The sequence below is a fragment of the Fistularia commersonii genome, chromosome 8, assembly GCF_037954325.1.
Source record: "Fistularia commersonii isolate RoL2024-O1a breed Wild chromosome 8, RoL_Fcom_v1.0, whole genome shotgun sequence".
Classification (NCBI taxonomy): Eukaryota; Metazoa; Chordata; class Actinopteri; order Syngnathiformes; family Fistulariidae; genus Fistularia; species Fistularia commersonii.
Genome location: NC_141291.1, coordinates 13759166 through 13784897, shown reverse-complemented (window position 1 = coordinate 13784897; position 25732 = coordinate 13759166). Strand labels below are relative to the sequence as shown.

Below are 25732 nucleotides of genomic sequence, written 5' to 3'. Positions count from 1 at the left end.
TCTAATGGAGGGGGTGGGGAAATTGTCCATAATTGCCAGCAGTTTTGCCAGGATTCTGTCCTTAGAGCTTAAAGACAGACCCTGCTTTTTGATCAGTTTGTTCAGTCTGTTGCTATCCTTTGCCCTGATGATTGCACCTCAGCATACCACAGCAAAGACCGTGCTCGCAAGAACAGACTGATAAAAACACCTGGAGCATGCGGTTACATACACTGAAGGACGTGAGCCTTCTCAAGAACTAAAGCTGGCTCAGGGCCTTCTTGAAGATGGCCTGTGTGTCGGTAGGCCACTCCAATTTAACGTCCAGGTGGATACCCAGATACTTGTATGATGGAAAGTTTAATATGATCTAACATAGCCCAAAACTATTGTGTTATTAAACAAATTTCTGACATATAAATGCGACTTCATACAATTACATAGTTGTTACACGGTACGACATGCCTGAAACAACAGTCCTCACCCACCTTGTTAAAGTGGTCCCCGATGACCTCCCAGATCCTGGACCACTGGAGCCGGATGCGGCCCATATTATAGTAGGAGATCTCCACTATCTTCTGCAGGCTGAACATGCGTGGGTGCGTGGGTGAGGCCAGCTCATCCATGGACACGGCGCACAGCCAGCGCACAAAATCCACTGAGGGGGAGACAGGAAATGTTTGTGACCAGTGAGGAAAGGGCGTCCCGCTAACGCAGTTCCCCACAGCCGCTGATCCTTGGACTCACCTATGGCATTGCCATCCAGTCTGGTCGAACCAGTAAATATCCTGAAGAACACAAAAAGAGTCACTCGGGAGGGAAGGTGTATTCACTGACCTCGCTTCAGACTCCATAAATGTCACAATCATACATCTCAACATTTCCGCTCTAGTACCTGTCCACGGCCACAACAACACTCTGAGAGCTGGTCTCTCCGATGGACTCCTGGATACTGGCAATCTGCTTCCGGTCCACTGTCCCTCCCACTAAGAGGGAAAAGCACAGGCGGGGTTAACTCTGGAAGGTGGGGGCGTTTACTATGGGATGTCTGTGAGCTGCCGAGTCGCCGCAGACCTAGGCCGAGGTACTCGTCGTTGCTCTGCTCCTTGGTGCTCGCAATGAAGCCCTCTTTGCCGCGCACTGTCCCTGAGATGTAACGGGCCTTCACCCCAGTGCCGATGAGCTGCGCCAACTCCAGCTGGCTGATGCATTTCATGATCTGAGAGGAGACATGGAGGGGACACGGTGGGAAAGCGGATTGTTGACCAAAAAACCAAGGGAGGAGAGGGTCACTCAAATGACACGAAAGACGGGGTGAGGGAGGGGGATGTCGGGGACGAACTAGCAAGGAAACACGTTTTGTTTGCCGTAAAAGTCCCTTCAGGGGTCACCACAGCGAATCGACCCCCATCTAACATTCTCTGTATCCTCTTCTTTCTATCATATTATTAATCTTAAACTTTTGACATCCCAGCGTTTATGGAATTAGCTGTGGAAAATGATCCCCAAGGTGATATTATAGGGCGGGGCGTCAAAAAAAGGTATGGGGAAATTTTCATGAATAATAATATTTTACTTGTAATTTAATTCCAGCTTCTTCATTGGATGCTGCACTTGACATTTCGTCACCTTCTTAAAATAATTGCCTGAGTAATTTCTTTTTCATCCCCCTAAATTAGCATACGACTCAATTTTTGTACTTTTTAAAAAACTCGGAAAAATAAACAACTTAGGCGATTCATTAGAAAGAGACGATGATGTGACGGATGGGAAATATTCTGAAAAAAAAAACACCATTAAAAATGAAAAAAAAAAACAAAGAAAAAAGGAAAACAAGGTGATTGTATTGAGAAGCAGACCTCATGCCAGGAGTTGCCCAGGTAGTTGCCGTCAGTGTGCGCCACGGTGATGAGTGTTTTGATGGTGTCTATGTTCTTCTGTTTCATTTCTGCGATACCGGAGCTGGCGGTGAGCAGCGTGAACCTGGCCAGGGCTTGCACGTACGCGTCCCTCTCCAGCTGTGACAGCAACAAGAGGCGAGGTGTAATGAAAAACAAACACAAGGACAAGATTCCTTCCACTTTCGTGGCTTTCGGTACCTGGATGGAGAAGATGCATGCTATTCTGATAGCACAGCGGATCCCTTCCAGACATAGCGAGGCCACTTCGGTGTCGTCACAGTCCTGGAGTCCGACGCTAAACGCTGCCAGGAAGGGTGTCCACGCCAGCTAACGGATGACAAGGGTAAAAGCCGTTAAACCCGCGCGATGCAAGTGTGTGTGTGTGTGTGTGATGGCATTCTTGTGGTTGTCACCTTGAACATGGGCCGGACGTGCTCCAGATGTGTGGCGCTGGTAAAAGGAGCTTGGACGTGGCTGACAGCCTCCATCAGAGCTTTGGCTGTCTTGGCCATCTGCTCCATTTCCACGTTGTACAACAGACGCCTCTGCTTCTCGCTGGCCACACCTGCACAAGCAGCACAGATTCAGCAGAGGCGGCCATTTTTCTAGATCCTTTTCCTTTCTAAATCTAAATCCTTACAGTTCTCACTAATTTGCTTATTTGACCATTATAAACAGTGAATGATAGGAAAAAGAGATATGAGATATGTAAAAAAAAAAACCTGCATCATAAAACTCATAGGAAATTACTAATTCTAATTTCCTTGGTACGCAGTCTGACGCTACCTTGGTTAACCTGAGGTTAACCTCTGAAGCAACTTTTATCTGCCCTTCAGCTGTAAAAAAACTAACAAGCCTACATGCAACACATTCATACGTTAGAAGACTTTTAAAAGGTTCGGAAAAGACTGGTGGAAAACATCATGTCACACCTGTGATTTTACAAAGATAGTAAATCCTACAAGGTCATTATTTACAAGACTAGATTCTCTCAGCATTCTTTTTGCACCATGCAATGTTTTTAACAGGTATTTGCAGAGCCTGTGCTCTTCCAGTCTGTCGCTATTTCTTTTTTTTGCTTGGTTGTGATTTGCCGGAGAATTGACATCGTACAAGTCGGGCTCCACCATCTGCTCCTCTTTATGGACAGTCCATACTGATTTGGACGTCCTTCGCTGTTCCTGTTTATGCATACTGCCAAAAAAATACCTTCCCTGATGCTAATACCATTCTGGTGATTGTTTGTCTACCAGGTTTTCTGTTTCCGGTTTTGTTGGAGCTCATCTATTGATTGTTGGTTGTGTTATGTCACCGAAAAGACTGAAAGTGATAATATCAAACACCTCTGAAACTGTCGTACGCCGAAGAATAAGAAAAGAGTGATCTAAAACTGCTCGGATAACTGTCCTACACTCAACATCCGAGGTGGCTGCACAACTCCAGTAAAAATCTTAAGCTTTCCTTCAGACATTTGGTGTTTAGTCCATGCAAACCATGAAAATTGTTGGATGTATCCCAGAGATAGCGATATCAGGTACAAGTGGTCCTCACTTAGTGACGGGGTTACGTTACAAAGGGTCTGTCATTAAGTAAGTTTGTCGTTAAGCGAAAAGCTTTATCTACCATACTACCGTACAGTACTTGCATTCATATCGGTCATTTGCACCGTGCTATTTTACCTTTTCTTTCCTTTAATGTTTATATTTGCATGAATATAGGCCAATTATAAGTGCAGGTCAGCACCTACAATACATACTCACAACTCCGCTGCCAGTGCATTTCGCGCGTATTTTAATATTAATACAAAGCCTGTCATAACACCGAGTCGGCGTTAACGGAGTCACTTAAGGTAGGACCACCTGCATGATATTCCTAAAATTCATTCAAAACATCCGGGATTATTCAAAGCTGGACCGACGACGCTCACTCTGCTTGCTGGACTTCATGGTCAACTCTTTCGTCTCCTTCATTGCAATCTTCTTCCCGGCGATCTCATCGTAGATGGCGGAGAGATATTCCTCAGGCAGGTCTTTGCTGTCATTGATACCGCGGTTCATCTTGATGTACTGCTCTTTCGTCATTTTATTCTTCACCTAACGCAGGGGAACAACGCCAACAATAAGGACACGCATCACGGCGCCCCCGTAATTTACGAGGCTGCGATATCGAGGGTCACAGCACTCACCTGTGGACTGTGGAGGTCCGTCGTCAGCATGATAATGGAGTAGGCGAGGACGTATGCAGTGTCGGCACTAGCGAAGAGTGTTTGCCTGGGTGACAAAGACGAATGTCAAAATTACCGAACGTGCCCATCTTGCTAACAAAGTTTCGGACGCGGCTCTTTACTCACCCCTGGTTGCACTCAAGATATCTCGCTGCAAATTTCTCCATGAGCCGGTCGATCTTCTGGGCCTCGCCAGGCAGCCTGAAGCCCTCCAGGAACATCCTTAGCGCAGAGACGAAGTCTTTGCCCTGGAAGTCCATTTGATCCACGTAGGCGTACATCACCTCCTTGTTGAAACGGTCGTTGTCCCCAAGGAACTCTCCTACTTGGGTCTGAGACAGCAGAAGACGAGTCCCGGTTTTAATACCGTAAAAATGCCACCGTGAGTCGGAAATTATAAACGAGGCAAACATCAGGCTGTGATGTTTATGGTCGCACAGAGAATGTAGCAGAACGAGACGACACACTTGTACCAATGATTGGAGGCTGTCCAATAATAGCACAGCAGTGCACGCCCTTCATTGGAGTTAACATTGGTGTTTACTCTGACGGAGGGGCTGGTGGACGGGCGTTGTGATAACCGTGCGGTTTTGGTTTGACGAGAAAAAAAAAAAAAAAGAGGGGTTTGTTAATATGGAGTCACTATTTGTTTATTTGCCAAGTTTTTTTCGCTGCCAGATTCTCCCCCGTTCGGAGAATGTCTCTCAGTATTAAGAGCAAAAAGGCTGAGATGATAATGTGTTGTTTGCTAGCTCGGGGGATGACTGTAGCTCGCACCCCACTGATCCGAAGGTTGTTGGTTCAACCCCCATGTCATCTTGTCTGCATGTCGAAGTTCCCTTGGGCAAGACACTAAACCCGGGCTAGTGCCTTGCATGCTCTACGCATGATCCAGTGTAAAGCGCTATATGAGTTGGGATCACTCACTATCAACAGCTGAGAAGCTGTTTCCAGGGCGACATCTTACCGAATCGAGCCTTTCTTCTTGGTGCAAGAATTGAGCAAGGTCCTCGGGGGTCGTTCCCAACATGCCTTGCTCTTGGAGGTACTGTATCCCTCTCTTTGGTTTCTTGTTGAATCTGTGTAGATTTAGGAAATGCAATATAATAAAGGAATAACCCCCCCCCCCCCTAAAAAAAGGGGTCAGGAGCGAGATAACTTACAGGTCAATGCCCTGCTCGATGATCTCCTTCTGCTGTTTGAGGACCTCGAACTGCTCCGGGTTGTCGGTGCCCGACATCTGGGTGCTGTAGCTACCGATGCCAGACGAGGCGGTGGAGTCCAGGGAATTGATGCTCCCGTAGCGGTTTATGGTCTCTGGAGCCCGGGTGTCTGCACTCTCCTGCTCCGATGACTTCTCCTGGCCTGAAGAAGCAACAAATAATAAAAAAAATATATAAATGACCCCTGTGGCAGGTATTTGAATTGTTACTGTTAGCTGCAGGCCCTCAAAGGTTTTTTTTTTTTTTTAAATTGGAACCCTGTCGTCAGCAGTGCGTCAAGCCTTTTTTTAATGATTGTTTGCTAAAATGAGGTGGCGATGCTCACGGGCAAGCGCACGGATTCAGAAGACGGAAAGGGGGGGGGGGGTATTTTGGGAGATGGGTTATCTGACAAGCTTCAGGCAATTAAAGAGGTTAGAACTTAAAAGGCTGCAACCCTGCACTATGTGTCTAGAGGCATAGTGGAAACCCTTTTTTTCCAACATTCAGATCATGGTAACATGACCGGGCGGGATGTCTGAGCCGCTCTCTAGCCCAAGAGATGGTGTGTGCCTGGGTGTGTGTGTGTGATCACGATCATTTACTTAAAAATAACTTTTATCACATCAAACACCACACAGGTTATCTAGCAGGAGTCTAAAAACACGAAAACTCCAACACACACTGATGACTAAACACGCTTCACACAAATGGGTCTCAGCACAGCAACGATCTGGCAGCAATTCCCCTCTGGGCTACTGTTACCTGCTCGAGCTTCGGGGTCATCCGACACAGGGACAGAAATGACAGGATGAGTGACAGTTAACAATGCCGAGGTGAAGTGGTGATCTTTAACGCTGTAATGCACAACTGAAACAGGGGGTCGGAAACCCAAATTGGAATGCACACGGCGACCCGCAAGCTCTCGCCGGGAGTTCACTGGCAAGCCGAGTTATGTTTCTGCAAGATAAACACTCCCTCCGGCAGCTGAATGCAAAAACACGACTGCGTCGGCTGGTTGAGTAAACAGCAGAAATCCCCGACCCTCACCCAGGGCTGTGTGGCATGTGGCTGGCTCTGCAGGGTTAAGACCAAAGGTTTCACTATTTTAGAAAAAGAAAAACCAAAACTACCAGATTGGACACCGTTGGCTTCTGGAGTTTCCACCCTTGCAGCTCTTCTTCTCGGAGTATGTGTGCCCACATTGGGCTCACAGGCGATTAGCGGTGGCGGACAGACGTGAGCGCTGAACATGATTCGCCTAAATGATCTGGCGCTTTCCAAACAGCGTTGATTGTGGCAAAGAACCGTTATACTTGAGTTGGTCTTGTTTGTGACGAATGTTTGCTTTTTTCGTGTATTTATTTATTTACAACCTCGATTCTCTGCTCCCCTACAGTGAAATAACATCGACAATCTGGGGTTTTATAGGAGAGACCCAACAAAGCATAAAATTGCGGAGGGGCATTCACAATTATACTTGAATGTGTCTGGTTTCAAGATGTCAGCTTAAACCCGGGCCGCTTTCTCCGAGCCGCAAGAAACAGCATGAGATGAATTCTCGATGTCAGCACAGAGTATGGCAGAAATTCTCAGAGAAGCCGTTCAATTGTCTTCGAACCATCTGTAGGATTTATCAGGCACTTTCTACTGGGGAGGTAATTTACCAAAAATAACCGTATATGTAGAAATAAAATAGTAAACAAAAATATGTGTAATGATGATGTAGTTTTTAAAAAAAATACTAATCCCAGAAATGGAGTTTATCTTTTTATGATTTACCAAAAATAACCGTATATGTAGAAATAAAATAGTAAACAAAAATATGTGTAATGATGATGTAGTTTTTAAAAAAAATACTAATCCCAGAAATGGAGTTTATCTTTTCATGATTTAAGTACTATGTCCATGCTTTCACTGACTGTGATACATGAAATATAATTCTTAGTTACTTACCGAGGCTGGTCTGAGAGTTGGGGTTGACGTACTGGTCCTTGCTCCACTCAACCATACATTTAAGGATGGACACTAGACATTCAAGGCCTTTCTTTCTCAGCGTCAGTTCCTGGTTTACAAAAGCAACAGACAGCGACTGTCATAACTGTCGCATCGGATGAATTACAAAAAAAAAAAGATTCGGAGAGAGACACTCACCTGCAGGGGCGTTGTGCCGAGCTCGTGCCCGCCGCGGCCTTGCGCGATTTTCGACAGGTCATTGACCAAGCGCTCGAATATGTTAGCAGCATTCAAATCACAATCATAGTTGACGTAAATGTCCACAACACTCTGGGCATCTGAGAGGGACAAGAGGGTCAGTCAGTGACTTCCCATAAACCATTTTTTATGCAAGCAATTTCAAATGCACTCTGAGTGAGAAGAAAATAACGCAGACCTGCACATATTCTGGTGAGGGTTTGAATAACCATCCATTTGTGGTCGTAAGAGCTTGTGGACGTCTCGAGGATGTACAGGAAAATCTCCTTGAAGAACACCTGCAGAGAGAGCGCAAGTGAATGTTGCCAGGATCAACACCAATTTTTTGGATAATTTTTTCACCTGCTTATGACACACCCCAGAAAAACAGTCCAACTTGAGATGTGACTCCATGCTGAAAAAGTTACTCCAGAAAAAAAACAAAGTAGTTTGATCCTACCCACTCTTTTTTTCCCCTTATCAACGCATTAATGAAGTTGCCGACGTGAAAACTATCAAATTAACATGACACGGCAAGGAATTCATCGAAAACCTGCTTTGTCTCGCTGTCGATCCAAGATCCAATCCTTAAACAGGAGGACGGAGGCTCGTGGAGCTATGAATGGGTTCAAACCCATGATTCTGATTCTGTTGGGACGCTCAGTGGCTGCAGGAAAAATTGAAAACTTATCTTTTCATGTATTTTTAATTAGCGACCGGTCCTATCTGAAGCCCAATATCTGTTACTTTGTCTTCAGAGTGGGTGGATTAGGTCTCAGAGCGTCGTCTAATTCCAGGTATTAAGGTCTGTATCTGTGCCTGCTGTCTAGCGTTAAAGAAAATGTTCTAATTAACTACCGACACACACACACATAACTACTTTTTTTCTCCTAATCCTGTCTCCTCTCCAGCCCCTCCCCGATTTTTTTTGTTTGCTGCAAAATGATTTTTTTCCACTATACAAATACCTACTATTGACAAATTGACCATTTCAGTTGAAACTAATACAAAGGGAACTCCTGCTTAAGCTTACGCCTTTAATTCATTGATCATTTTCTCATTCATAAAATGACCGGCGGCAGCAAAAGGTGTCACTTTTCTCTACACCAATATGTGTGTGAATTGTGACACTGCTAGTGGGCCGGCTGGTTCATCCAGTTTCCCTTAGCTTATCTGAATGAGCACACAAAATGGAAAATAAAATGAAGTACAAATATCACGAGGGGGGAACATTCTCTGCCTGGAGAGAGGCAGCCAGAGGGGGGAGGGAATGCAGAGAGCGTACAGCTGGAGGTTGGGTCAGAATTTTAAAAAACTGCTGCTGCAGACCGTTTAAACTTTATGAACGATTTCTCTGCAAGACTGTACAACGAGCCGAAATCCTCACCTCGATCTGCATCTTAAGGTGCGTCTTGAAATGGGAGAGCAGGGTGAGGAAAATGGAGAGCGACAGTTCGAAGACCTCCGGCACGGACGACACGCCATTCTTGGACAGCGCCACGCACAAGTACTGCTTGATAGCGTTGATGAACATCTCGTTGGTCTTGAAAATGGGCCCGGCGTTCTGCAGGATGGAGAGCAGGAGCTGCAGGGACAGGATCTTCGACCGCAGCTCGTGGGACCTGAGCGAGGAGGATGAACTGTTGAAAATGCGAAGCTGCGTGGACGTCTGTATTTTCGAAGCTTTTGGCATTTCTAATGTCATTTTACAAATAAATGCAACAACTGTAAACCCTTAATTGTATTCTTTAAACACATGGTCCAATTTGACGCACATTAAGATTTTAGGGGCGATCATTAAAAAACCATGACGACGGTAAAGTTCTAGCCACTATAACTAAGTACTTCAAAGCGAGAGATCTTAATAAAACCTACACGAAGTGGCTACAACACACACGCCGAGGTATTGTCTTATTACAGCCCTTCCACAAAGAGTCTGAGAAAAGCTTGCTGCCGAATAAAATTTTCAGCCTCTTATCTAAAATGTTACTCTATCTCTAGATTAGCAACATACACTTGTACATCGATGACTTATCTATTTTCTATTAAGTATGTAAAGTGAATGCTAACTGCTATTACTGGGAGGTATGTGGATCACAATGCTGGCAAAACCTTCTTAGCTGTGCTGGTAGTGGGAAAAAATATTGAAATATATATATATATATATATATATATATATATATATATATATACATACACACATTTTCATAAAAACATTACTATACCTACATATTTTAATATTTACTTTATTTTCTAAATACATCCAGAAATTGTGGCATGGTCTGGAAAAAAAATTTAAAACTTAAATGTGACATTAAGATAGAAAAACACGTCAAGGCTCAAGTGTGACAAATCTAATAGATGTTTCTGTCATGGATTCTGAATAACGACATAAGCACTGCTATGTGCTTTACTGCAACATCAGGGCATCATCAACGTATAAGACAATGTTTAGAAGATATAATTGCTCTATTGCCTAGTAACATTTTTCCAGAAAAAGTTGTAAACACATAGGGGTCTTACTTGGGGTCCGGAGGTCCGTCTGACAGCGGTTTCATCGACAGCTTGCAGAGTGAACGAAAGACAAGGAAGGCGTCTTTCTGCAGGATGTGCGAGAATTTAGCGCTGGGTGGCTGGCCGGGCGCCGCTCCCGATTCCTGCCATTCAATAGGAACAGAAAAGACGACGGTAGAAATCAAGTGTGTTCGGGTCAAACACAAAGTCCGCCAGAGCCCGCACATAGCTAGTAACGGGGAACAGACGGCAATTTCGAGAAAATCGCTTGGATGGAAGACACTGGTTTCAATGCTAGTGATAAATATCACTTTAAGTTCATTTAAAAAAAAAAAAAATGGATAATTAAATGAGTAAAATGAATTTCTATATCTACAAAAAAAACTACGAAGCAAGTCATTTCATTATTTTTTCGAAATCGTTTAGATTGGATTTACTCTGTATTTATCTAAATGATCATAAATTTGTGAATGGATAATGAATTCATTCATAAATAAACATTTAAGGGTTGGTTTTACGCTAATTTCTAAATAATATTTATGTATTCATTTATCATATTAATTTATTGTATTTATGTAATGATGATAATATATATATATACACACACACACACACACACACACACACACACACACACATAACTGAGAAGATGTTTTTAGGAAATCTCAAGAATATAACTGAGTGAACTAAACCAAACACACACACACACACACACAAAAAAACCTGCGTTTCACCTGAGTGTCATTGGATGAGACGGAGAGTCTGTCGTCTGGCAGCGACGGGGTGAAGCTGGCCGAGATAGGGGTCCCTGGGATGCCATTGGCATGGACGTGCTCGCTGTCGCTGCCCAGGGTGCCTTCGTCCTCCAGCGAGTTCTGGGTGCCCTCCGTCGGCGCCTCGGCTGGCTCCGACTCGGCCGGCTCCGACTCGGCCGGCTCACCCTCCCCGCCTGACCCTTTGGAGTCGGAGCAGAGGTGTGTGGGGTCAAGGCAGTGCCCTGCAGCCGACACACACACAGACACACACACACACCTCAACATTCTAGTGATTGTAAGCTGTTTAAAGGCCTTGCATATTTTGTTACAGAGGGCAACATTTAAAGTGTGCAAACGCCCTGACGATGGGCGCTAGAGACCAGGAAACCGTGCTAGATGAGAGGATACAAGAGATGCTGTTCACAGAACTGCATCTCGAAGTGCTTTTTTTTTTAATCTATTTGTCCAAGTTAATAAAGGAAAAACAAGATTTTTTTTTTTTTTATTATTCTTAAAGGTAGAGTGCTTTGTCCTCTGTCGATATCCCAGGGGGGATTCAGGGAGCACAACCTGACCTATAAATGTACGCGTCTCTTCCCAGAAACAAACACAGGCTGTTATTTATTCACGGGGAGGGACGGGGGACGGTAGCTTCACAGCAGTTTGCCTCTCATCTGAAGAACAGTATCAGTAAACACAGGGGAAATCTCTCTTGGTCCTATGTGTAGAAAAGGACTGTGCAAATAACGGCAAGATAAATGATTTGTCCGCCTGGACGGCTGAGCTGCAAACAACATTTTGCTAAAGGCAGTAAAAAAAGAATAAATTCTCAACAACTGAGAATCTAAATTTTACAAACATGGATATGTTGCGAGATTTGCTATTTGACGATTCACAATGTCGAGGACAGCTCACCTCCAGCGACAGTACTGACCACCTCCTGTAAAATACTCTGCACAATTTCCTGGGCTTTTTCCTCATAATTTGGGATTTCTTCATCGTCTTCCTCTCCCGCCTCTGGATGCTGCCCGGCTGCTTCATCTGTTGAAAGATACTCGCTTTTTAATCAATAGTGAAAGCATAGAGGACAAAAAAATTGATGATTTTGATAACTCATATGTATGGGTTAAAAAAAATCATCGCATTTTATTCATTTCAAATGCAGTCAAATGAAGTGCATTTGGAAGTGCCTTTGTTATAATGGTGTTATGAGACAAAAAAGTCTTAAAAAAAGAGAATTAAGGGGCGATAAAATTGTAATGGGGCGGTCTTACTCTGCGCTGCTGCAGTGGCTTGATCCGCCTCGGTCTGTTCGTTCTCCGCCACGCAGAAGTCAGTGCCGTTTTCTGGATCTGGGCTCTCGTAAATGGGCCTCTGCTCCTCCAGCTCTCCCGGCAAGGACCCGCTGCCGCCACTGCCTACCTCGGGGGCTGGTGTCGAAGGGGTCGACGGGGTGGACGCGACCGCGACGACCAGAGTTGGAGGGTTGACGGGCCCGTTGGCCTCCTGGGGCTGACCCTTGACAGGGGGGTGGATGTGAGTCTGCAGCTGGGGGGAGTCTGGCTCTGTGTGCTGAGCAACCGGCGAGTGCTGCCGATGCCGTTCTCTCTCCAGCTGCTTTGCTTCCTGCAGCTGGATTTGGGGAGGGAGACACACACACACACAAATGCAGGTTAGAACAAATATTTTCTGGTTTGTAATGACCTGATGGGCTCAGGGGTCCCGGAGCAGAGCCACAGTGCTTCTGGATATCAAAGCGGCAATCATTTTTTCCTTTTTTAGTGGAAATTTCTAGACATCCGGCATGTGATGTCATGGCGATATACTTGATCACGCACTCACTGAGAGGTCGACACACGGCACGGGAGCAGTAATGACACAAACCTCGGAGACTGATTCATGCTGAGATGAGGTGGGTCTGCGTCAGCCCACTGATGGCACAAGGTATTTCTCAGTCCCGGCTGATGTGTCATGGCTTGATGCATGGCGCCCGCTGCCAATACGAAGCTTGGAAAAGTGTTGCGGAGCTTTAACTTTGTAGGCCAGGGGCCAGAAGTGGGTCACTGAATTGTGGCCTACTGAGTGTGTTGATAATGGTGTAGCCACTGGTGACATTTGGTGTAAAAAAAATATTGGGTGTTTTTCTTTTCTTTTTTTTTTTTTTAATTTCTTCCACCAACTAAACACCACGGTATGACACCCTGTAAATGGATTTCATTTTCAACGGGCTTGGCCAGGTTTAGGTCAATTTAAAAGTTTTTTCCGATGAAAGAAACCATCGCAAACTTTAACTCAGTTGAACTATTAAGAGCTGAGAAGAAAAAGCCAAGGAGGCTCCCCCTGTGTAAAATATCCAATATTATCTCAACTCTTGACTTGGCTCTCGGGGCAAACTAACCTGGCTTTGAAAAAAGCTATTTCATCTTTTCAGTCTAATATTTGTATTCCACCGATAATAATATAATACATTTGAAATTGCCAGAGCAGCGGGGGACTCACCGGCTCAGTTCCTGACTGGTAGTGACAGTGGTTGTGAAAATAGGAAATTAATGACGGATTATGTGGTTTGTTTTACCTTATTCCCACATTTTATTACACTGAAACAAAACAAAATCGAAATAGCACTTTTAAAGCTGTTAATCATTTTGGTTTTACTATAATAACATTGAGTGCATATGTAAAAGAATATTTTTTTTTTATTTTTATCAAAATTGTATTCCTGTCACCCATAAATGTCATCCTAATTCCCACATATTTAAAATGTAATGATACTTTGAATTTTTTAAGACTGGATGAAAATCACAGCATGTTCCACCTCTTTGCATTGTGGGTCGGACACACGGTGATTTTTTCTCTCAATAAGAACAACATGCGGAAGAACTGGGCATGCTCACGGTTTAGCTTTTATTTGCAGACTATATGCTAAGTGTCGCTATGCTAGTGAAGCCGGTGGTAACGAACACAGCCTATTTTTGTTGTTGGATGTTCCACCAATCAGACGGACAGGTTCTTATAAGCAGCATTCATGCCATTTCACAGCAAACACCGATAAGGCTTGAGAGACAAGAGCAAACTACGAAAAAGAAGTGGAGATTCGTTCAGCCAAGCTCAGTTCACAGCTGCTCAAGGTGCACGTTCAATCCAAGTGCATTGTATTTACTGGAAATAAATGTTCCGGGGGAAGGGGGAAAATATGAGCAACTTCAGGAGAAAATGGCAACTGAGGAGAGACGGTTACAGGTGGAAAGTAATTCAATAAGTAAATAAATAAACAAACTAACACATTTGCTAAGTAAAGATGGTAAACACGGCCTTTACTGCGGATTCATGTTTTATTGACAAGTTTAATCCTCCACGAGCAGAAAGCAATGACAGATTTGTCTGTGAGCTTGTACATTGTAAAACACGTTATTGCGTAGATTTCTTTAATCATATCTTGTTTATTAAGCAGTCTGTCTAATAAATCCTCTTTCTATGGTAGCATTCAAATCAAAGTTATAAAAATTCAATTATCAAACGGAGGGAATTAACCAATTAGAGGTGACTAGGAGCAACAGCGACGAGACAAATGCACTTCGATCGGAGGGGGACAACAGCCTCAGTGGCGCAAACAAACTAAGCTCATTATTTAAATGCCACCTCAGTCGGATAGCGAAGGCTGGATCTGTGCGAGTGAGTTAGACAAGCTCATCGCGCGTGCGTGCGCGTGTGAGATCGTTCCATGCCGGGCTGCAGTCATGAAGACGCGTAAACACAGAAAGTGGATCTCTGTGCCGCGACGAAACACCACACAGGCGGTGACAACACAACAATGGGCCTCGGCGTCTAAGTCCGCCTTGTCTGTCTGCCTCCACCCCTGACTGCTTCTTTATATTTTCTCTGCCTGTGCCTGTGACTCCATACCATTGTTCTATATTAGTGTTTTGCTGCAGCCAAAACAGGCCTGATATAACATCTAATTCCCCCCACCCCCTCCCTCAGGTGAATGTGAACCAAAATGTAAGTACCGTAATTTCCAGACTATTAGCTGCTGCTTTTTCCACACGCTTTGAAAACTGCTGCATAAACAATGATACGGCTAATATATGGATTTTTATGGTTGGACGAGCTTTATGCCGCCAAAATATTTAACTACGGTACATTGAATCGGACCAGTGAAATTACACATAGACATCGCCGAACACGCGTGTGTCGTTTACACAAGTGACATTGAGAGCGATAACAAAAGAGAGACTGAGGGAGTGTGTGACTGAAGAATTTTGAGGCTGTTTAATTCTGAAGAAGGCGACTTTAGTTGTTTAGTGTGCAGGATAAAGATGAAGATAGCTATCAATGACTTTTCTTTGTAAGCTACTGCATTTTTTATCAATTTATTCTTATTTATTTATATATATTGTTAACCAGACATGTTATAGGCACTGTTGGCAACAAAGCATTTATGGCATGTATTTAATTAAAGTTAAAAAAAATCTTTCTGTGGAAATACCTCATGTTACAAATGGACACTGACTGCTTATAGAAATGTGCAGTGTCTATATTTTTTTCTTTTCAAATTCATCAGGTGAAGTGTATATTCGGGTGTGCTCAATAGTCTGAAAATTACGGTAGGTACGGGAAAGCGAGGTGATTTTGTGGGGGAAAGTTGACAAAAGCCACTGCAAGCATGTGGTGGGGAAAAAAAAAACATCACACAGCATAACTTGCTCCTGTGCGGTGTTGGAGCGAAAAGGAAGGAAAAAAAGTGCATGGATGGATGGAGGTAAAGCTCAATGCGCAAACACAGATGCACGGAGAAAAAAGTTCCCAATCGGGCAAGTCATGGCAGTCCTGTGCACTTTTTTTTTAATTTTTTTTATTTTTTACCTGGCGGTCACGCTTTCTGGAGGCCAGAGACCAAGATAGCTTGTGATTTGTAAGCTATGTATCCGAAAGAAAGGGGGGAGGGGAAGGGGAGGGGAGTGGAAGGGGGTGTCATTCGAAAAAGAAAAAGATCACGTTAGAGCAAGCTTTAGTTTTTCGAAGGAGACACGAAAAAAATGTCCTTCTGTAAACAAAGCAAACAATATTAAATCAGGAAGTCAAGGCTTTCAGTTAAAAGCTTTTTTGAACAGCATGACACAACATCTTTCATCATAGCATAATGCAACATGTTGCTCGTTTAAAAACTGCCAGCTCAGTCTTAATATAGCATATTTTTTAATCCTGCAAAAGGGCTACACAGGTTTTTTTTTTGTATGCAGCTTTTGTAGTTCCATTTTTCGTAGTTCATCAATTTGTAGTGTACTAATTCGGAGGGTGGTGTGTCCTCCCTAGCTCAGCGGGTGTGTGTTCACTGTGCGGACGGTAAAGACATACTGCTTGGTTCTCCATGCGAGCGAAGATGACGTTGAGCATTTGCGTGAGTGTGGCCTTGGCTGTGGTTTGGTTGATGAGGTTCTTGCTGGCCAGGTAGATGTTGTAACAGGTGCGGACGGCCTGCAGGACGGTACCCTCGTGGATTTCTATGTGCTGCGAGGTGACGGCGGTCAGCAGAGCCTTGGTGGGAGGAAAATAGGAATTTAAATACTTCAGCCTGTTATAACAAATAACACGATTGATTGCTTGATATTCCTCCCAATGTTTATGGTTTATTAGTTATTAAGATTACCGGCACCCACAAGAAGAACAATTTTTGCTCTTAATTTTTTCCATCATTCTGACAATTTTCCCAGCACGGTCAGCTTTAACAATAAGAAAGACGACTCATTGTTTGTCAAGGTCCCTCTGGCGCCTCATAACATCATCTGTGTTCAAGTGTGGGCTTATATTTCATCATGCGTGCGAATAAAAATTGCACTTAAAAAAGTTTTCAAGAGACTTGAGCCTTTTTTTCCCCCGAATTATGTATAGTTAAAGGATTTTAGTGACAATGGAGCCAAGAAGGAGCACAAGTGCTGCTTATGAGATCTGCGTTTCAGATATAAAATTGAACATACGTGAGGCTGATTGGAGCAAATTAATGTTTTATCGTTATCTACAGCACATCGAGACTTTCATGTGATAAGAGATGGCCAGATTCTGTCGGCCGACTGTTGATGAAACCGTTCAAAAATCTTTCAGAAGCCACATGGCTTTTTTTGCAGTTCAAGCGAGACGCTGTTAAATTAAAGATTAAAAGCAGCTTGCCGCCAGATCTCCAAAACCAAGCACTGAACTCAAAACAATGAAAAAGTCGAGCAATAATTCTTTATAAGCCTCCACTTGGGCCAGGGAAAAAAAAAAAAAAACGAAAAAAAAACAAAAAAACCTACAATGGTGTGTTCAACCCTCTTGATTCACTGGCGGGAAACTGTCTTATAAATGCAGTTTTGATATTGGGATGGGTCTTTGGAATCCTGGCTCGAATTTTCGAGGAGATGAAGGGCGGGCGTGTGACACAAAACCATCTGTTTCTCTCTTTTTTTCATCTGCTGAATTCTGATGCCGCAGAGAAAAAAAAGCAAGAGTGAATAAAAAAGGCATTCAGATGTATATGCACCTTGATGATCTGGAGCTGCACGCCCTCGTCCGTCTGCGGGCCCTGGAAACAGGCGCAGATGGTTTCAATGATGCGGTCGATGAGCTTCTTGCCCGGGGTGGTGCTGTCCGGGGCACTGCCTGTCAGGTGGCCATAAGCTATCAGCTTCTGCAGATTGGTACGGCAAAGCAGAGAAAGATGATTAAAAGCCGTAACGCACACTTTCACGTGAAGTCCTCCTTGCACTGCAGCTCGGGTGTGTGCGGTCCAGCTCGTCTGACCACTGACCTGTAAACAGTCGAGTGATGTGATGACGATGCGGGGACATTTGGACTGACACGCCAGCTCAAAAGGCAAGAAGTACTTGTCGGCTTCGATGAAGTTGGTCTTTGATTTGATCGGTGGTAAGGTGCTGGATCCCGATTTGCAGTCTCCACTGGGCGGACTAGGAGGGAACGGCACAGAGGTAAACACGGCCATCATGCGGTACAAATCTGTCAACAGGAGTCAATCCAAAAGAAGCGGGGTTCAAAAGGAGAAAAAAAAATAAAAAATCGGCACTGACACACTCCCCTGACGTCCAGGTGTGATTTAATAGAGTGTGGCAGGAAGGACATGTATCACACACACAGAGCGAGAAAGAGAGGGAGAGAAACCTCCTTTCCTCAGGACATTGAAGGTGCAACACCCAGAATGCCCTGCAGAGGAGATGCAGGGGAGCAAACAGAAGCGGATGATGACTGACATTGTGACTAAGTATGGGGTGGAAGTGGGGGGGTAATCTAAGCATTACTTAAGCTCCAACTTTGCCATGTGTCCGTGCTGACAAAGCCATCCGCCACCTAACGCCCGCCTCCACCCCGGCCCCCCCAGATTAGTTACTAAACCCCCCGAATTGAGTGACACGGCTTTTCTGAGAGACCCATGGACGGACACAGACGCAGAGCAGGGAACAACTGATCTCAGCCACGCCGCATGTTGAAAACCCTCCCTCGGCGCAGCCGCCACACCCAGGCCGCACTAGCTGGAAGGAGAAGAGCAGGGAGGGGGAGCGAGACAAAGATGAGGGGGGATAGATAAAGAGGGAGGGGTTGTATTGTTTATATCCCGGCGACGAGAATGGATGACTTCAGCTCTTTCGGAGACACGACCTCGGTGGGTCTGGTGGGGCGGTCATTACAAGGAACAGAGGAGGAGGGGTAGGATGAAGAGCCTTGTCAGATGAAAGTGGATTAAAAAAATACCATGAGAGAAAAGAGAAAAAAAAGCAGGGGTAAACAAGTGCCAGCTAATGGTTTTGACAGGAATTAGAATGGAAGCAGGGGAAGGGAGAACAAAAAGCAAGAAAAGCGAGAGACGGGCTTTAGGATTAAACCGGAAACGGCGAGGGAGGATTTAGAATACAGTGATCTGGATTCAGATGTAGGATCCGTGGAGCTCGCCTGCTCGGCCGCACGTCTTCAAAACCTCTTGGACAACAACAGCAGTGATGGAGTGGAGATCTGTCTAATCTGACACCGCTCCATCTCCTTCAGCTATTGTCCCGCGTGTCTGCCGGGAATTATTTCTCCTTTGGGTTATATGGCTCTGTTTCATGTCAGCTGCCCCCTAGACCCCCACCCACACCCACACCCACACAAACACCCCCCCCCCCCCGTAATCAGCCCGACCTCCATGGTCTCAGGGCAGCACAGAATGTGATTTAGCAAAAAGTGGCAGCTTACGAACACTGGATCTATCATTGGTTAAGTCAGTGTGATGAGATGAATAGCACAGATAGTACATGAGTGAGAGTGGGTTCGTGTTTTTATATTATTTCTAGATATTACGGAGTGAATGATGTTTGTCTCCATATGCCATGAAGGACAGGGTGAATGATTGTATGTTTCTATAAGAAATTTGAATAAGAGTGAATGGTTTCATGTCCCAACATGTAAATGAATGGCTGTATATCTATATATGATATGAGTTAGAGTGAATAGATGAATGTCCCTATATGATGTATATGAGAGGGTGAATGGTTGTATTTCTCTACATGACGCTTGAATAACGGAGTGAATTGTTGCTTGTCTCCAAATGACATTAATGAGGAAGTGAATGTTGTATGTCTACATGAAGTGAATGAGACTGTCAATGGTTGTACATCGCTACATGACATGTGGATGATAAAGTGAATAGTTATATGTCTCTGCAGGAAGTGTGAATGACAGAGTGAATGGTTGTATATCTCTATATGATGTGAATTATAGAGTTAATTGTTATGTCTCAATTTGACATGGAAAATAAGAGAGTGAATGGCTGTGTGTCAATAATAGAGTGAATTGTTGTTTGTCTCTATAGGATATGAATGCCGAAGTAAAAGGTTTTACTGCATGTCTGTATAAGATATGTGAATGAGAGGGTGAATGGTTGTCTCTATCTGACGTGTGAATGAGAGTGAAAGGTTGTTTGTCCCTAAATGATTTGAACGAGAGGGTGAATGTTGGTATATTTCTATATGATGTGTGAATGACCAACTGAATGGTTATGTCTCTATATGACATGTGAATGAGAGTGATGCATATGTCCCTATATGATGTGTAAGTGTCAATGGTCTGGGGTGTTACCTGCCTCTAACCCAGTGACAGCTGGGATAGGCCCCGGCAACCCTGCGACCCTGAGTGCAGGATAAGCAGTATGGATAATGAATGAATGAATGAAAACAAAAACTTCAACAGAAGTGACTGCATAACAGTGTTTTGCATACCGATAACTTGATGCAATCATGACACTTCTGGGCGAGTTATGACTAGGATTGAATTGTTTTAATGAATATTTTAATAATGTTGATGTTTGTTTTTAACCGGGGGGGAGAGTGGGTCGCAGGGGGCCGCGCTTTTAATTGAAAATACAGTTTGAGCAAAAACAATTTTGCAGTGTCAGTTGCTGCTGAAGTCTGCCAAGTGTAGGAGGAAGGACACGGGATTCTGGTTGGGACTGTGGTGAAGACGGGTAGAACTGGATCGATCGTACACTGAAATTTCTAAATAATTTGTGAAACTGGGAAAATTACACTTTTTATGACATGTTGCAATAGCAGTCATTTCTGTTTAGTTTTAATGACTACCAATAATGTCAGCAAAAAATACATTATCATATTAATCAGGTCAGATTAATCAACTCATCCAATTGACTAGCTAACGAATTAATCGCAATGGAAATTCTTGCACCAGATGGCTCCAAAATTGAAAAATGAAGAGTTATGTTGCACATTGTATACAAAACAGGACATTACATCACATAATAGAGAAAAATATTGCTCAAGATATTGAATTTAATACAGCTCATGGGACAGAGATTAACACGGCACATGATGATGTAAAAAATAATTTAGCCCATGATGTTGAAAGTAGTATTGAGCATGAAAACTCCAACTTTCATCTTATTGGAATGATTTTTCTCAATTTCGGCTCTACATTTTGTTTGCGTCGCATTATTTTATCCATATGATGTGCAAAATGGAAAAAAAACTGACAAACAATTTGATTGCTAAATTTTCTCAAATTTAGGATTTATTTTGGATAATATCTACAAACATTTTTTTTCTGGCAGCACAAAGTGTCCTGGTTTGGTGCATAAATGGCAGACAGACACGCGGATGATGAGCGGGAAACGACAATGGATGTTAATGACGATGACATCACGGCCTGTGATTAAATGTCATCTTGTATTTGATCAAGCTCAGACATTGACAGGGATTATTTCCCGACATGAGGAACAGGAGACGGTTTTGAAATTGATTACCGCGGTTGGACCCGATGCTTGTTCTACAGCTACTGATTGACATGTAATAATCCTACATCAAAATTCAATACATTTTTGCAAAACATGGTTTAATGCAAGTTTTTTTTTTTAAAAAAAGCTCTTGGTAAGTCTGGGTTTTTCCCTGGGTTTTTTTTTTTTTTAAAGTCTGTAAGCTGAGGGAAAAAAAAAAAAATCAAATATTCCTGAGCGGATGTGAGGCCATCTGAGAAACATGACTCGGAAAAGAAAAGAGGTACTCAGTATGGAACCGCAGCAGCAGTCTGAGCGGGGTGAGGGTGTATTTGTATTAATCCATCTCTAATCTTGCACACTCCAAAGTTACCAGTCCTGCTCATTTCAAGTGAATTTCTAAAACAAATCTGGACAAATATTATGTGAAAGGGGAGAGAAATGGTGAATAGGGATAATACAAGAGAGATTTTGAATGTGAAACAGCAGAGTGAAAAAGGACTGCTGCGTTTCATAGCCTGCATTACTTTGCGGCTTATGCTCACACACACACGCACGCACGCACGCACGCACGCGCGCGCGCACGCACGCGCGCGCGCGCGCGCGCGCAAGGACTCAGAGTCAAGCTCAGCATTAGTCAGGGGTTCGTGAAGAATGCTATTAATAAGGAGGAAAGGGGTGTTTGGGAACAAGCCGGGCAGAGAATCAAGTAACACGCACGCACATGCACTAATCTCCCTCTTGGTGTAAAGACAGTGGGACAGTTCCAACAGACAACCCCTGTTATATTACAAAACGCAGATGCACTTACCTTAACTTTTCTGATTCCTCTTTGATTTCCTCTGAAACAGAAAAGAGAAAAGGGAGAGATGATATTAAATTGGGTGAAGACCAAACTCGGGGGTGTGTAAACTAAAAAAAAATGTAAAGAAAAAAAGTCAGCAGTGTTTTATTTATTTGTAATTGACTTTGCAGCTCGCGTGGTACAGATTAGAGGTCACTGGTTTCAACGCAACATAGATTTGAGAAAAATATACGCGTCCCACCATACAGCCTTTGCCAGAGGGTAGTCCCTCCCCACTAAAAAAAAATATTAGAAAAATTACTCTTTATTACTCTGTCTGCCCTGCGTCTGTGAGCTGGGCCATCGTTTGTGTTTATTTCAAAGTTCTCTAGGCATGAAAGCAGTTGTATGAACTCGCCGAGCTCTGGTACAGAGGAACAGAGGACCGGGGGGGAAAAAAAAACAGAGATTGGCGTGAAGAGGGAGGGATGAGACAAAGCGACAGAAATAGAGACAGAGAGTAAGAGAGAGAGAGAGGAGGCAATTGGTGCAAGACATGAAAGTGGTCCTTCAGTGGCGGAGCTTTTTAAAACACAGTGACAAACTCGTCACTTACCCACGATGGCTGGGAAAAACCAGAGAAACGCAATGACAGCTCAATTATTTCACTGCTGGGAGGCGAGGAGTCCTTTCAAAGAAATCCACTGGGTGAGGGTTTTTAGCTCTTAATGCACTATGAAGTTAAATTATGAGCTGGATTACTGTGATTCAAACGTGACATCAAGAGTTGGGAATGCAGATCTGGTGCCGAAGTAACTTGTCTGAAATATTTGGGCTAAATAATTGCCGTTTTTGGTGGCAGGTGATCTGTTTCGAGATGAATTCAATGAACTATCCCTCAATTGACGCCAGCATGCAAGCGCTACATCCTGAATGACATTTATTACCCGGTGCATGCAGACCTGAATACAGAGGATGTGATGGATGCTGGGAGGCCTGGCCTCAGATGCACTCAGGCTGCAGCGGTCGGGTGAAGCGACAGCATCAGAAGTCAATTGAATGGGACTTCCGGCTCGAGCAGACGGATGCAGTCAGTGTGTGTGTGTGTGTGTGTGTGTGTGTGTGTGTGTGTGTGTGTGTGTGTGTGTGTGTGTGTGTGTGTGTGAGTGAATGAGAGAGGGATCAGACTCAAGTGAAATAAACAGGGGCAGGGAGATGAGAGGGAGAAATAGGCAAACGAGAGGGATATTGCCGTAGCTTTGCCGCCAATTAAGATGCTACGACTACAGCTGCTCATCCGATTGAATTTAACTTTTTGGATTTTTTCGGGGTGGGTAGCGTATTTGGAAATCCTCTCATTATGCCGGGTTTGTTTTCTGAGCTTTGGTCTTCATACTGTTGGAGTGATCCCGTTGCGGTTCTTTTCTTTTTGTCTCTGGCTGCTGTCTCCGGGGTTAGAATCTGACAATTAAATCTCAGACTGTTTTGGTTTCTTAGCGAGAGGTGTTGACTTATTCCTCAGGTGCCTATTAACTACTTTCACTACTGCATTCACTCACTCTTTTACTTACACACACACACACACACACACACACACACACACACACACACACACACACACACACACACACACACACACACACACACACACACACACACACACACACACACACACACACACACACACACACACACACACACACACACACACACACACACACACACGCACACACAACTGCATAAAGTATACCAAAAGCAATGCTCTTCACTTATATTGTCACAAAAGGATGTCAATTCCTCATAAAATTGAGCTGTGACTTGTTTTAGCTCTGAGGTGCTCAGACATCAAGATCACAATTGCTTGGTTTGTTAAAGAATTAAGCTATATTACAGTATAAAAACAGTCTGCTCAATTTGAATGACGCTCCTTTCAAAATTACTCGTAAAAGTTGCTGTAACCATTTATGATGTATCTGACGGATTGTTTGAGTCCTTCCGCTGGATTCACACATCCTGCACATGGGGCGGGTCACGTGGCCCCTGCAACAAGCAGGGCATCGGGAGTTCATGTGGGCAGGTTTTCAGAGGCGTCACGGCCGTTTGCAACCAGCCTCTCGGTTTACTCCATCATGTTCGCCTTTCGACAAAACAGCCATTTATAGATACCTGTAATTCCTAGCTTGTGAGTCTCCAAATGTATGGAGCCAATTCATTTTCCACACCATGGGCCTGCGGATATCCTCGATGTGACGCACATGCGGAAAGTGTGACTCCGGAGGTTTTCAAAACATGAATATGCACGTCTGAAAGATTCTCTCAATAATATCTAAAGCTCCCCGCCCCCCCCTTGAGACAAAAAAATGTTTCTGGGCTCTTGTTACGACAGTATTGTCGGCACAACGCGCTATGTAAGATGATGGGCCTATTTTCCAATTCAGTGATGAGTGTTTATTTTCTCTGAACTGGGTAATAATTAGCACGTCCTAAATTACAAAGTCAGCTGGGATAGGCTCCAGTGTCCCTGTGACCCGAAGTGCAGGATAAGCGGGAGATAATGAATAAATAAATTACAAAGTTCTTTGCATTATTTTCTCAATTTGTCATGTATTTATTTTTATTTTTTTTTATGTATAATATAATCTATTCATTTATTTACTTTTTTACCATTTTGTCACTTTTATTGTTAATATTTATCTTTATTATTGGTTCTTTTAAATCCATATTTTGTGGATATGTATAGGTCAGTACTGTGTCCTTGGGTTTCGAGTAAGGCGCCCTTAATATAAAATATATTATCATTATTCTTAGCTTACACTTTCACTGCATCTTCCACTCACTGCCCTTTCCTGTGCTGTTATACATTTATTTGTATTATGCCCTAAATAAGCTGCTTATGTCTTGGAGAATTTCAGGAACAAGTTTCCTTTATTTGCCTATTGGCGATAGACACTTTGAATCCTGGAATGCTTGGAAAAAAAAAAAAAAAATATTACAAATGAGTTGGTTAACTTGTCCATTATCCAGCAGCAGACCAGACAAAGCTGGAAGGCCCAAAGCCTCTGGGGCCATGAACACTAAGGAGCTGTATAATGAACCAGGGTATCGGGTTTACTATCAGTTCCTCTTTTGAAGTAAAATATTTGCATAATCTTCAAAATTTAATGAAGGAGAGGGTTAGTTGAGTTTTGAGGACACTAATGTAGCAGTCACATTTTTTTCTGCAAACAAATGCACATTGTAGTATTTTAAGTGCATGCCCGTGTGTTTTAACAAAACACCCACCTTCTTTGTATGTTCCCTTACAAATATTTAAGACGCAATCATTCGGCTTATGAGTTTTTCAGAGCGAGGTGATTAACCGGTGCAAATTCTGCATCACAGTCTCACTGAGCTGCACTTTCTTTCATGAATGTTGTTGAGCAGGATGTGAGAGAGAATCAATGCAGAATTGCACTGCCGTAAAATATAGAAATAAGCTACATGTCTGTGTCCTTCCTGTTCTACTTCAAGTTCACTACTCTCACCCGCTCACACATGCACACACAATTAACTGCAAGACCCTGGTGGTCTTTAGCACAGATGTGTGAAATTACAACATATATGGTAACCCCAGGATGAACCGCTTTTAATGATTGCTTTGCATCAAATGAATTCTAGGGCCCAAAGACATCAGGCAGCTTGGAAGTGGGTTTAATGGGCAGGATGGGCATTCTCCATTGTCCATAATGACCATGCAAGTAACCACCAGATAATTAGTTCGGTGTGTCAGGAGTGTTGATGAGAAATTGCCACCCCAGGATTTGAACAGTGAAACCATGGCAACGGACTGGAGTGGGGGGGAGATGAAAAAGAACAGATATATAAAAGTACAGGATGCTCCTGGGACTGGGCAGACACACAGTGAGAATTAAAGCTGTAGCATTGCAAGTGA

The 25732-nt window shown here is 43.6% G+C and overlaps 1 protein-coding gene across 4 annotated transcripts in view; it reads right to left on the bottom strand.

The window, feature by feature from the left end:
* Window positions 1–25732, bottom strand: part of arfgef1 (ADP-ribosylation factor guanine nucleotide-exchange factor 1 (brefeldin A-inhibited)) — a 56149-nt gene that overhangs the window by 11233 nt on the left and 19184 nt on the right. For 2 of the 4 annotated variants that reach the window (XM_086151267.1, XM_086151268.1), the window contains exons 2-26: window positions 21829–21859; window positions 17553–17709; window positions 17286–17432; window positions 16124–16303; window positions 15632–15685; window positions 12043–12400; window positions 11684–11809; window positions 10748–11010; window positions 10023–10156; window positions 8887–9121; window positions 7699–7798; window positions 7461–7600; window positions 7263–7371; window positions 5268–5469; window positions 5072–5183; window positions 4231–4436; window positions 4066–4150; window positions 3808–3973; window positions 2294–2445; window positions 2079–2207; window positions 1839–1997; window positions 1054–1198; window positions 875–965; window positions 727–767; window positions 468–637 (exon numbers count right to left, since the gene is read on the bottom strand). In XM_086151267.1, coding sequence (XP_086007393.1) covers window positions 468–637; window positions 727–767; window positions 875–965; window positions 1054–1198; window positions 1839–1997; window positions 2079–2207; window positions 2294–2445; window positions 3808–3973; window positions 4066–4150; window positions 4231–4436; window positions 5072–5183; window positions 5268–5469; window positions 7263–7371; window positions 7461–7600; window positions 7699–7798; window positions 8887–9121; window positions 10023–10156; window positions 10748–11010; window positions 11684–11809; window positions 12043–12400; window positions 15632–15685; window positions 16124–16303; window positions 17286–17432; window positions 17553–17709; window positions 21829–21859 — 3692 coding nt within the window. The remainder of the gene's footprint in view (window positions 1–467; window positions 638–726; window positions 768–874; window positions 966–1053; window positions 1199–1838; window positions 1998–2078; window positions 2208–2293; window positions 2446–3807; window positions 3974–4065; window positions 4151–4230; window positions 4437–5071; window positions 5184–5267; window positions 5470–7262; window positions 7372–7460; window positions 7601–7698; window positions 7799–8886; window positions 9122–10022; window positions 10157–10747; window positions 11011–11683; window positions 11810–12042; window positions 12401–15631; window positions 15686–16123; window positions 16304–17285; window positions 17433–17552; window positions 17710–21828; window positions 21860–25732) is intronic. The other 2 variants (XM_086151269.1, XM_086151270.1) reach the window with 2 other exon arrangements.